Source organism: Stomoxys calcitrans, chromosome 4 (assembly GCF_963082655.1).
Source record: "Stomoxys calcitrans chromosome 4, idStoCalc2.1, whole genome shotgun sequence".
NCBI lineage: Eukaryota > Metazoa > Arthropoda > Insecta > Diptera > Muscidae > Stomoxys > Stomoxys calcitrans.
Genome location: NC_081555.1, coordinates 44,426,861 through 44,439,927, shown reverse-complemented (window position 1 = coordinate 44,439,927; position 13,067 = coordinate 44,426,861). Strand labels below are relative to the sequence as shown.

The window sequence follows — 13,067 nt, the reverse complement described above, 5'->3', positions numbered from 1 at the left end:
AATCATAACAAAACATGTCGTGCAAAATTTCAGCCAAATCGGATAGGTATTACGCCCCCTAGAGGTTCAAGAAGTCAAGATCGAAAATCGGTTTATATGGCAGCTATATCAAAACATGGACCGGTATGGCCCATTTACAATCTCAACCGTCTCAAGCGGCTATCTTTACGCCTTCGACAGTTAACGTGCTTTCGAGAGACAGACGGACTAGATCGATTTAAAATGCCATAACGATCAAGAATATATATACTTTATGGGTTCTATAGACGCATATTTCGAGGAGTTACAAACAGAATAACGAAATTACTATACCCCCATCCTATGATGGAGGGTATAAAAAGTGCATTAACTGGGGGAAAAAATAAAATCGGGATTCGGACGCATGGCATATAAGATTATAACTTAATCTTATATGCCAAGCGTCCGAATCCCGATTCTGCATCGAACTCACTAAGATCTTTAAGTTCATTGTGGTAACACAGGAAGAAAATAAGAAAGAAGCCTACTAGTTCCTACCGTTGAACCAGCTAGACCGTCTATAAAAAAGCCTAATAACTTGCCAATTTTCACAACCGCTTATTCAGGCAAGAAGTCCCTTCCCTTCTTCGACATCGTCCTCGAAAAGGTCTATTACTTTGCTGTCGTTGGCTAGAATAGAAGTTTCACTCATTGTGTCCGTTATGGCATGTCACTGTTTGAGAGGAAAGCACGATGATAAAGATAGCAATTAACGATTTCCGCAGCAGGTGTGAGGAAGTTCAACAGGAAGTTCTGTTCTAGCCAACGATAGCAAAGCAATAGACCTTTTCAATCTTGGAGCATTCACAGTCACCAATTTGTGACCATGTTTCTTCCGTTGCCCTTTGGACCATATCTCAGATGCCAGTTCCCCTGGACCTTATGCACGGCTCTTCTAAGGTTCAATTGCTAAATCGACGCGAGGAGGCGAGAGGGCACTTTGATAATAAATAGGGAGATTCGGGCTCGTTAAGCAGATGAGTTATAAAGAGGCACACCCCTGACTAAATAATTTGTGGGATTTTTGGGTTCACTGGTATTCACAAGGATCCGAGAAGTCACTTCGTTGTTAAGCAACAAGATAAGGGCACGGTAATCAGATGATTGGCAAGAGGGCACTCCCTGATATTTGGCACTGTTCACTTTCAAGTACAAAGTTAGGCATTCTTAAATCACTCTACACGGCTTCTGGATAGAGCTGGAAAACTAGCGATGGTACTAACAATAGTTAAATTTTTTGCGACTGTACTGGTGGGATCATTCGAAGATAGTTGTCCTCTTTGGGAAAGGAAATCAGCCCAACAAAAACCCTGGATGACTGGGGAGATTGGCAATACTGGAAAAGAGGTCCGCAGACTAACAGAGCACGTCGTAAAAAAGCGGAAGTTTTTTGGGATGTGTACTACACAAGGCTCAAGGAATACAATAAGATTACAAGAGTGGCAAAACGTGCCTCCTGGAAGCTTTTCTGTGAACTGGTCGATAGCGTTTTTGATAAAAAAGCCAAGATAAAAAAGATCCTCTCAAGAACCCATGTCCAAACTGAAACTTTAATAGACGACATGGGAGTGAGAGCAGAGACAACGGAGGACATGTTGAGGGTTTTGATGAAAACGCATTTCCACAGGATACGACGCCACTCACCGGAATCTTGGAATAATTATGTTGATCGAAGGTTTATAATTACAGAATCTATAGTAAAGGAATCCTTGAGGAGATTCAAACCATTTAAGTCACCCGGACCTGATGGGATATTTCCGGCGTTACTATAGAAGGAGACAGACTATCTGGCGCCCCACCGTGCCTAGGACTTGCATATACTTCGAAATCCTGGCAGGAGGCAAGGGTGGTATTTATACCCAAGCCTGGCAAGGCAAGTTATGCGACACCAAAGGCCTACAGGCCTATAAGCCTTACGTCCTTTCTACTCAAAACCATGGAACGTATTGTGAACACCATGATAAAGAGTAGGACATCCAGCGAACTGCTGAAATACAAACAGCATGCCTATGTCAAGGAAAGGTCGGTGAAGACTGCCCTGCACGAAGTTCTGCATAATATAGAAGAATCCTTCGATGCCAAAACGCACACACTGGCACACACTATGGGTGACCACCATAAATTGTCTATTATGGATGCTGAATGAGGAGGGATTTGAACCCGTTTGCTATCAGGATGTTATGATACTCCTAAGGGGTAAGGATTTGAATCAGCTATGCAGAAAGGCCGAAAGGGTCTAGCCCAGTCATATACCATATGCAAGAGAAGACTGACATATGCCAATTTAACGCACCACGTTTCCTCAATAAGACGATTTCGATATCTGACAAGGTCAAATACTTAGGTGTGATCTTGAACAGGAAACTTAATTGGAAGTGTCACATTCAGGAGCGTACTGAGTAAATTCACAGATGTTGGGCACTTTGTAGACGGGCCGTTGGCTCGAAATGGGGATTATCCAAGGATAGTCCACTGACTCTACAGGAGCGTGATAGGACCAATACTTACTTACGCCTCAGTAATTTGATGGACTGCTACGGAGAAAAAGCGGAGCGATGAGGATCACGCCCACTAGGGCACTGGAGACTATTCTAGATAGCCGACCCATTGAGATACAGATTAAGTGTGAGGCAGCCACTGAGGCTTTGAGACTTATGGCGATGGGAGAATGGATTGAGAACGGATTGAGGATGGGAGCAGCTCATATCATCGCGGTATAATCGAGGCGACGATAGAAAACCTGGAAAGAAACGAAGAGGTTTCCTATAGGATACCTTAGACTACATTTGAATACGAGACATTGCTGCCAGCGGCACAGTCTTTGACTGACAGAACCCTAGTACTCCCATTGATAAGATCATATTACACGGATGTATCAAATTCAAAGGATAGAGTGGGCCTGGGGGCCTCCATCCAGAACCCAGGGACTAAGATCTGTTTTAGACTGCCTGACCACAATACGGTCCTACAGGCGGATATCCGGGCGATCACGGAATGTGTGAGGTGGTGTGGTGCTAATGCGAGGACGTCGAGTTGGAACATCTTTACGGACAGTAAAATTGCCGTAAAGGCAATAACAGGCAGGACGGTAAGGGTACGAACAGTCTTTCAGGTCGGTGAACAGTCTTCGGGTCGCCGCAGTACGAGTTAAGGCCCTGTGGAACGGCGAAACGGTTGGTAGGACGGCGAAAGTCCTATGGTATGATCCAGATCGTGAGAAGACGAGTCTATTACTGAAAGGAAGTAAGACGGAGGTCAGTATAGCCATTGGTATCATAACGGGACACATAGGACTACGAGCTAAAACCGGTGCACAAGTGATAGCATGTATAGGGCATGAGGGAAAGATGAGATGATGAGCATTTCCTTTGCCATTGCTCGGCTTTCGCGTCTAACAGATACCGGCACTTAAGTGGGGATAGAAAACCAGACATGAACCAACTCAGGGGCATGGCATGGAAAACAATTAAGGATTTTGTAAGTAGCAGGGAATTCCTAACTTAAAATTTTCTTTTTAGAGGTTACTTTATAGTTTTTAGAGTGCACAACAAGCCGATTACTGGCATAGATGTGTATCTATAGTGGCATGGGGCGGATAAATATCTGCACCCTCTTTTCAACCCAACCTAACCAAACCTATAGGTCTGTAGGCGTTTGGTGTCGTATACTCGCCTTGCCGGGCTTGGATATAAATACCACTCTTGCCTCTTACCAGGATTTCCCTGGCACGCTGCGAAAATATTAGCCAGGTGGATCGCCAGATAGTCTGCCTCCTTCTGTAATAACGACGGAAATATTCCATCAGGTCCGGGTGACTAAAATGGTTTGAAGCTTCTCAAGGATTCCTTCAACATAAATTCGGTTATGGTAAGCCTTCGATCAAGGTCATTATTCCAAAATTCCGGTGTCTACGTGAGTCCTGTCGTATCCTGTGGATAATGCTTTTTCATCGAAAGCCTGAACATGTCCTCCGTTCTCTTGGCTTTCACTCCTATGTCGTCTTCTAAAATTTCAGTTTGGACATGGGTTTTAGAGAGAAACTTTTTATCTTGGCAGCGTCATTAGCGCTATCAACCTGTTTGCAGAAAAGCTTCCAGGAGGTACGTTTTGCCGCTCTGGTTATAATGTACTTTTTTTAAGACGAGCTCTGTTAAAAAGTCTGCGGACCTCTTTCCCAATATTGCGAATCTCCCCGGTTGTGCAGGGTTTTTTTCATGGGCCGATTTCCTTTCCCGAAGAGGACAAGCATCTTCGAAAGATTCCACCAGTGCAGTCGTAATCCTGTTGACTTTGTTGTCTTCTATGCTTGGACAATGTAAATTATCTCGCCCAAGTCTTTTTCTGAGTAATCTTCCGAATTTTGGCCAATTGGTTTTCAACATTATGGAAGCTAATCGCTGGCCGTGCTATTCCAAACCTAATGTAGTCATGGTCAGAGAGAGAGTGTTCCATGGAGACCCTCTAATCCTGAAACTCATCGATTCGATTTTCCGAACACATTGTCACATCTAATACCTCCTCCCTAATCCTATTAACAAAGGTAGCGGTGTTACCAATATTAAGTGTTATTAGGTCGTTAGTGTCCAAGAACTCTGCCAGGGCTTGGTCCCGCTTATTAATGTTGGTACTACCCCACAAAATGTGGTGAGAGTTCGCATCGCATCCTATTAGAACCTCATTTCCTGTCTGTTTTGCTGGGTGGTGGTGTCGGAGAGTCGAAATACTGATAGAGTGATGCCAGGTATGCTCCACCGTCTCCCCGTCTCACCACTGTTGCATCCGACGTTGACAACTCTGGGGAAAATGTATTATTAAAATTTTTATGACAAATAACGCAGGTCCTCGGCCGAGTACCAGTGTGTTAGCATAGAGTAAGTGATAGTTGATATGGTTCAGTCGAGAAACTTTGTTTCGGGTCGTCCATGGCTCCTGAATTAAGACAATATGAATCTTTCCCTTCCTGATTTTTTCCATCAGATCGTGAGTAGCTGTAGCGCCCTGGTGGAGGTTTATCTGGATGACCTCAATCATTGGTGATGGTCTCATAGTATGTTCCCTATTCTTTAGGCTGCATTGGGTTTCCAGTCACTGCACTGCTTGATGTTTTAATTTTAGGGTCTTGAGAAAGTTCCCATTATCGGGTCCTTGTTCGTTAGGCTGTATTGAGTCTACCGTCCCTGCACTGTTCTACATTACTCCCCAAAATGTAGGAATAGACCAAACTTTGTCACAAAATGCTGTTATTTTAGAATAACTTCCTATTTATTTTGCTGGGATTATTCATGCTTGGCTAATGTAATTGGTCAGTTAATGTAATACTGACAATTTTTCCGTAGGAGATGGAACTTGAGAAAAGTAAAAAAATGTTTTCATAAGAGAAGACTTAACAGAAAAGGCAGACATTCGGACACAAATATCACACCAACCACTGTCATATCTGATTTAGTTGAGCTCTTTTAAAATAATCTAATGAGTATGTCTGTTTGTTCTAACAAATATTTTTATTTACCTTTCAATTCTAAGCGATTTCATATAAAAAGTTAATGTCCTAGCTAAAAAAGGGAAAATGATAATATGATATCTCAAAAAGGTGTATTTTTTCACTTATTACCATTTGTGCTAATAAATCCACCCTAATAAACAAGTTTCTCTCAAGGAGTTATAAACAAATTTACAGAATATGTAAGCCCATATCCTTAAGTGGGGACTCTAAAAACAACAATTGTATTTGTTTGTATTACTCATATATTCATGCGGACCCAGAAGTACAATGACAATACACACATGCATTTGAGTGTGCCTGCATCTATGTGTGTAGGCACAATGAAGTGGGTCGATTAATTCTTAATGTTCATTGTAAAGTCAATTTAAATTGAATATGGTGGACAAATTTTGACAACGAACAAAGCTCTGTAAAGATTTTTTAAAGCGTGTACAGATCGGCTCAGACCTTATAATAGAATTATTTTTAAGTAAGTTAAAAAAAATTATTTTAATTGCTCTAGGAACCGAACAAGGATGACCGGTTTACATGGGAGCTATATTAGATTATAGACTGATTTGAACCGTATTTGGCACAGTTGTTGGAAGGCATAACAGAACACCGCATGCAAAATTTCAGCCACATCGGACAACAAAAATTGCGGCTTTTAAAGGCTCAGTAAGTCAAATCGGGAGGTCGGTTTATATGGGAGCTATATAAGATTATAGACCTGACTGCACTTAGCACAATTGTTTGAAGTTATAACAGAAAACTACATAGGAAATTTTCAGCCAAATCGGACAAAAATTGCGGCTTGTAAGGGCTCAAGAAATCAAATCGGACGATCTCCTGATTCTACTTCTCGAGCTTCTTAAGGGGCCGCGACTTTTATCTGATTTCGTTGAAAGTTAGCATGAAATGATTTGTTTTGATTTCCAACAATTGTGCCAAGTAAGGTTTAAATCGAATCAAAAACTGATAAAACAGACACACATATAAACCGATCCCGGGTCTTAAATACTTGAGCATCTACACGGCGAAATACTTATCCGATTTGGCCGAAATTTTGACATCCAACAACTGTATGGTCCAATCGGTTCATACCTTGATATATTGGGTTGCCCAAAAAGTAATTGCGGATTTTTTAAAAGAAAGTAAATGCATTTTTAATAAAACTTAGAATGAACTTTAATCAAATATACTTTTTTACACTTTTTCTAAAGCAAGCTAAAAGTAACAGCTGATAACTGACATAAGAAATAATGCAATTACAGAGTCACAAGCTGTGCAAAAATTTGTCAACGCCGACTATATGAAAAATCCGCAATTACTTTTTGGGCAACCCAATAGCTCCCATATGAACCGATTGCGGATCTTTACTTCTTGAGCCGCTAGAGGCCTCAATTATTATCCGATTTTGGTGAAATTTTGCACAAAGTAGTTTATTTTAACTTTCAACAACTGTGCCAAGTATGATCCAAATAGGTTCATAACTGTGTCAAGCTGTAGACCAATTCAGACCATGTGTGTTACGTATGTTGAAGGTCGTGAGAGAAGCCGTTGTAAAAAAAAAAATTCCGCCAAATCGGATAATAATTGCGCCCTCCAGAGGCACAAGATGTCAAGATCCCAGATCGGTTTATATGACAGCTATATTAGGTTATGAAGCGATTTATAACCATACTTATCACAGTTATTGGAGACCACAACAAAACACGCCATGCAAAATTTCAGCCAAATCTGATAAGAATTGCGCCCTCTAGAGGCTCAAAAATTATAATCAGAAGATCGGTTTATATGCACCAAATTTTGTAATTCAAAACATTTAAAATGTTTGCTAAAACAGCACTTTTTGTTGGCTGAAAATGGGAAAGCAGACTTTACAGCTGTTTCAGCAAACATTTCGGTCAGCTACGTCAGCAAACAAAATCTGCTGTTTTGAGTTAAAAAATCTGCTGAAAAGAATGTCTATGCTATTCTTATCCGATTTGGCTGAAATTTGGCACAATCGTTTCCACTTTGGTCTCCAACAGTCAAACCAAGTATGGACTCAATCGGTTTATAACTTGGTATAGCTCCAATAGCATAGCAATTTTTATCCACTTTTTGTTTGTTTGCGTATATAGATATCGGGCAAAGAACTTAACAAATGCGATCCATGGTGCTGATCTTAGCATGCATTTACAAAGGATTCAAAACACCATGTAAGAAATTTCAGTAAAATCAGATTATTATTTTGTACTTTAGAGGCTCAATAAGTCAAATCGGGAAATCGGTTTATATTGCAAGTCGGTTATATTGAATATTGCAAGTCGTATCTGCCTACACTACTCACCATATTTTTAGCTAAATCGGATAATAATTACGCTGTACTGAGGCTCAAAAAATAAAATCGGGAGATTGGTTAATACAGATTATCTTAGACGAAGTGTTACCAAGTTCGCACTGGTATATCTGTCAGTATCAAGGGATGACAGCTCATATTGTTTACACCAAAATCCTTCCATTTATTTAAAAAGAAAGTTATTCGTGATGGAATAAATGTAATAGTGTGACTGCGTTATATTTGGCTGAAAAATTACAATCGGCTTTTGATGGCGAACTCAAACACTTCAAGGTGAAAAAAATTGCTTTTGTATCGCACCATAAATCATCATAGTTTTAGTAGTACCATTGCATATGTTTGACGTGTAAAGGCTTGAATTCAACGAAATCCACGAAGTAGTGATAATCCAATGGCTAAAAAACTGAAAGTATCCAGTGAAAGGATCCCATACACAAAGAAAAAACGAGTTGTAGATAAAGCTTTACATGTTCCAATAGACACACGATCTTGCAAATTGCAAATTTTCCAAATTTTCCCATGAAAATTCTCTCAAGAAACAGCTGAAATACTTCTCTCATAACAATGAGTGCTGTCCGAAACAAGTTTAAGCTCAATGATAGGTAACGTGAGGTATATGTGGCAGACTCGCTTCAACGTTTTCGTCCATTGTGATACCAAAGGAACTGGAGAAGGAAGTTGTCTTCCTTCTGAAGCATGGGTACTTGTGAAAGCAGATGAGGCAGTGCTTGGAGTATTTGAGAGAAAGATTCTTCGTTAAATATATGGACCAGTTTGCGATAATGGAGAATACAGGCGACGTATGAACCACTAGCTGTATAAGCTGTATGACGACGATAGCACAGTTACACGCATCAAAATACAACGGCTGCGTTGGGTAGGTCATGTTGTCAGAATGGATGAAGAAGCTCCGGCAAAGAAGTCTTTTGAAGGCAAACACGGTGGTACATGCAAATCGGGAAGACCAAAAGCCCGATGGAAAGATCAAGTAGTGGGAGACACCTTGAAACTTGGTGTCAGAGATTTTAGAATGAGCGCAGAAGATCGAGACGCTTGGAACGCTATTCTACATTCGGCTAGTAGAACAAATATTCTGTCATAGCCAATTAAAGTAAAGTAAGCTTGTTATTGTGGAGTCCGAACGGCTTCCCAATCTGCGACATCACTTAGCAGAGAAGTTTAATGGCTGCTTACCTAAGGTAAATACCTTACAAGGGCACTGTGAGCGCCAACACTAGGAGGGGATAATCGCCGCTGACATTTTTTTAAATGTTCTCTCCGCTACTTAAACCCATGCGTTTAAAGTCAAATCCGGACATGCTAACCTATGAGCTACAGTGGCACGATCTTATACTAAAGCAAAAAATTGTAGACTTGAAAGAGCAAGGGAGTTGCTGCGCTTGCACGTACCGAGCTTACGTACGAAAATTTGAGCTTACGAACGGCCACCCCACGTTATTTTTCATCGCATGTGATGGTGTGGGCTTCTTCCAGTCTTTTTTATCCAGCCTGGCATTAAAGTAAATGCGGCTTATTCCCGAGCAAAGATTTTGGAAGCTGTTTTCGAGCTTTAGGCACGTAAACAGTTCGTTCGTGGGCTTGCAGACTCTGCACCTACTAAAGTAGAGGGTAATAAAAAAGGCGTTAAGGCATAGGCGTATATCCAAAAAAAGGCGTATATCCAAAAATAAACCGATCTAAACAATATACGACACGGATGTCGAAAAGCCTAACATAAGTCACTGTATCAAATTTCAGTGAAATCGGATTTTAAATGTGCCCTTTATGGGCCAAAGACTTTAAATCGAGAGATCGGTCTATATGGCAGCTATATCCAAATCTGGACCGATTTGGGCCAAGTTGCAGAAAAATTTTGAAGAGCCTAACACAACTCACTGTCCCAAATGTCGGCGACATCGGACAATAAATGCGCCTTTTATGGGCCCAAAACCTTAAATTGAGAGATCGGTCTATATGGCAGCTATATCCAAATCTCGACGGATCTGAGCCAAATTGTAGAAGAATGTCGAATGTGTTAGGCCACAACTCGCTGTCCCAAATGTCGACGACATGGGACAATAAATGCGCCTTTTATGGGCCCAAAACCTTAAATCGAGAGTCTATATGGCAGTTATATTCAAATCTGAACCGATCTAGACCAAATTGAAGAAGGATGTCGAAGGACCTAACACAACTCACTGTCCTAAATTTCGGCGACATCGGACAATAAATGGGGGGCTTAACTTAATTCACTGTCCTAAATTTCGGCGACATCAGACAATAAATGTGCCTTTTATGGGCCCAAAACCTTAAATGGAGAGATCGGTCCATATGGCAGCTATATCCAAATCTGGATCGATCTGGGCCAAATTGAAGAAGGATATCGAAGGGCCTAACACAACTCACTGTCCCAAATTTTTGTAAAAATCGAACAAATAAATGGGTCTATTATGGGCGCAAGACCTTAAGCGCGAGAAACCTTAAATCGAGAGATCGGTCTATTTGGCAGCTATATCTAAATGTGGAACGATCTGGGCCAAATTAAAGAAGGATGTCAAAGGGCCTAACGCAACTCACTGTCCCAAATTTTGGGTAAATCGGACAATAAATGTGGGTTTTTTGGGCCTAAGAACCTAAATCGGCGGATCGGTCTATATGGGGGCTATATCAAGATATAGTCCGATATAGTCCATTTTCGAACTTAACCTGTTTATGGACAAAAAAAAAAACAATCTGTGCAAAGTTTCAGCTCAATATTTCTATTTCAAAGATTGTAGCGCGAATTTAACAGACAGACGGACGGACATGGCTAGATCGTCTTAGATTTTTACGCTGATCAAGAATATATACACTTTATAAGGTCGGAAAAGGATATTTCGATGTGTTACAAACCGAATGATGAAGTTAGTATATCCCCATCCAACGGTGGGGTATATAAAAATGAATTAATAGCTTAAAGTAGTAACAGAACTTTTATGTGATAATGCTACGCCAATCTTGTTGAATGTCTTAAAATTTAATTTAATTTTGTTTTTCGACCCACTCCAAAACACACGTGATTTCATATTTGCAGACGCACTGCGATACTGTTGCAATTCCATGGGTACTTGGTGCACATTGTATTTCATTCAAACATTTAGTTCTGCATGACATTTGGACGAGTGTAGACCACCAACCAGTCTTTCGGTGATGGGCTTCATAATAGAACATCAAAAATTCCAAGGAGAACAGTAATTTATTGCACATATTCCTCGTTTGATAGATTGTCGGAATTAAGTCGATTTTGATAGGCATTCAATGAGCCTTTGTGTCATACGAAGGCACTCACTCATACACACACACACACACATCTGTAGCCACTTTGGCTTAAGCAAAACCAATTTATGAAAGGTGTTGGCTTTTGAAACGATTTCCTAACAAAACATTTGTGTACCTTTTCTTATTTGCAGGTGTGTTGTGGTAGCAATTATTTTAGCCATCCTCTGTGCCTATTCTCTGTGGAAAAAACGTCGCACACTTTGCGGCTGGGGCTTCAACGAACATCATGCCCAATCTGAAGGAGACTCAGCTGGCTCATGTTATGCTCCTCCACAGTACAGCCGTTGCAATTCATTCCATCATCCGCCACCACCCTATACAGAGGTAAGTACCCTGACATATTCAAAGTGTTGACGCTGGAAGACACTCTCGTACTCGTTACTCGCACTCGTCATCTTGCCTTCTATAGCTTCCAGTTCAAAGGGCCAGCTCAAGTGTAGCCATTAGCTGGCAGATTATTCATTCGCAACTTGACAACATACCTGAATGGAGAATTTTATTCAAAATGTTGAAATATTGACAATAACTGCTGTGACACCACCCCTCAAATGCGGCATATTTCTGAAGGTTATTTTTACCATATTAGGAATGTGACGCGTTTTAGGTTGAATACAATTTGGCCAATTTGGGGATGAGGATGGCTTAAGTCACTTAAAACACTTGCCTTACATCTTTGCCGAGATGATTTTCTCTAATTTGTATGCGTACATCTTATCAATCATAGGAAGCTTTTTAATACTCTGAGGAATTGTGGTAAAACCATAGTAAGTTCGGCTATGGTAGCATTTCTTGACATTCAAGGTGCTTTAAATAATGTAGAGACGACATCAATCATGAAGGAGTTGGAGTTTCTACGCATCAACTCTACCGTAAAAAGATGGGTCAGAAAAGGAACTCCTCAAGGAGATGTACCGTCTCCTCTACTTTGGAATATAGCCATTTACAATATATTATTGTCTCTGAAAGAAAGAGGCGTAAAAAGTGGGCTAGGTATAAATCCGTGCAAGACAGAAGTAGTTATTTTCAGCAGGAGATACAAGTTGCCTACAGTGGCACCTGTCTCCTTGAGAGGAGAGAATGTTCCATTTACAGAAAGCGCAAAATACCTGGGTGTTTTGCTGGACAGAAACGTGAACTTCAAATTCAACATTTTGGAAAGGGCAAGAAAGGCAACTCTTGCCCTATACACCTGCAAGAGAGCCATTGGCAAAGGTGGGGGTTTAGACCGCGCATCATGCATTGGGTATATACTGCAGTTGTCAGACTAATTATGCTATATGGTGTTGGGGTCTGGTGGACGGCGCTTCTAAAATCCACCTACTGCTCAAAACTTGACCGAATCCAAAGGATGGCTTGTTTGTGCATCACAGCCGCACTGAGGACGACAACATCTGATGCACTAAATTTAATGCTACATCTTATGCCTCTGGACAGGGAGCTTTCTCTTTGGTCATGTGGCGGCTCCGGACACTGTGTTATCCTTGATACAATGTCCGATGTTCCAGGCAGTGTGGATTACTCTCTACCTGAGCCGCTTTTTGATAAAAAGTACAGTACCAATATTCCTGTTTCATAGACTTCTATACGGATGGTTCCAAACTAAACGACCAAGTGGGCTTTGGGGTGTACTCTAAAGATCTAGAACCGGTCATATCGAAGAGGTTACCCGACCACTGCAGTGTGTATCAAGCAGAGATCCTTACAATTAAGGAAGTTGTGGAATGGCTAAGATATAATGTCATTATGACGATTGGCATAAGTATCTTCGCAGACAGCCAGGCTGGTTGCCTAAATCCCCGGAGAACATATTTCTGAACACAAAAAACGCCCTCGACTATCGCAAATCTCTCAACGAGATGGCTGAATAGTTCAAAATTCACCTGTTCTGGGTGCCGGGCCACAGAG

The 13,067-nt window shown here is 41.0% G+C and overlaps 1 protein-coding gene across 2 annotated transcripts in view; it reads left to right on the top strand.

Moving 5' to 3' along the window:
- Positions 1 to 13,067, top strand: part of LOC106080773 (uncharacterized) — a 49,608-nt gene that overhangs the window by 25,498 nt on the left and 11,043 nt on the right. For both annotated transcript variants that reach the window (XM_059367625.1, XM_013242306.2), the window contains exon 3: positions 11,294 to 11,486. In XM_059367625.1, coding sequence (XP_059223608.1) covers positions 11,294 to 11,486 — 193 coding nt within the window. The remainder of the gene's footprint in view (positions 1 to 11,293; positions 11,487 to 13,067) is intronic.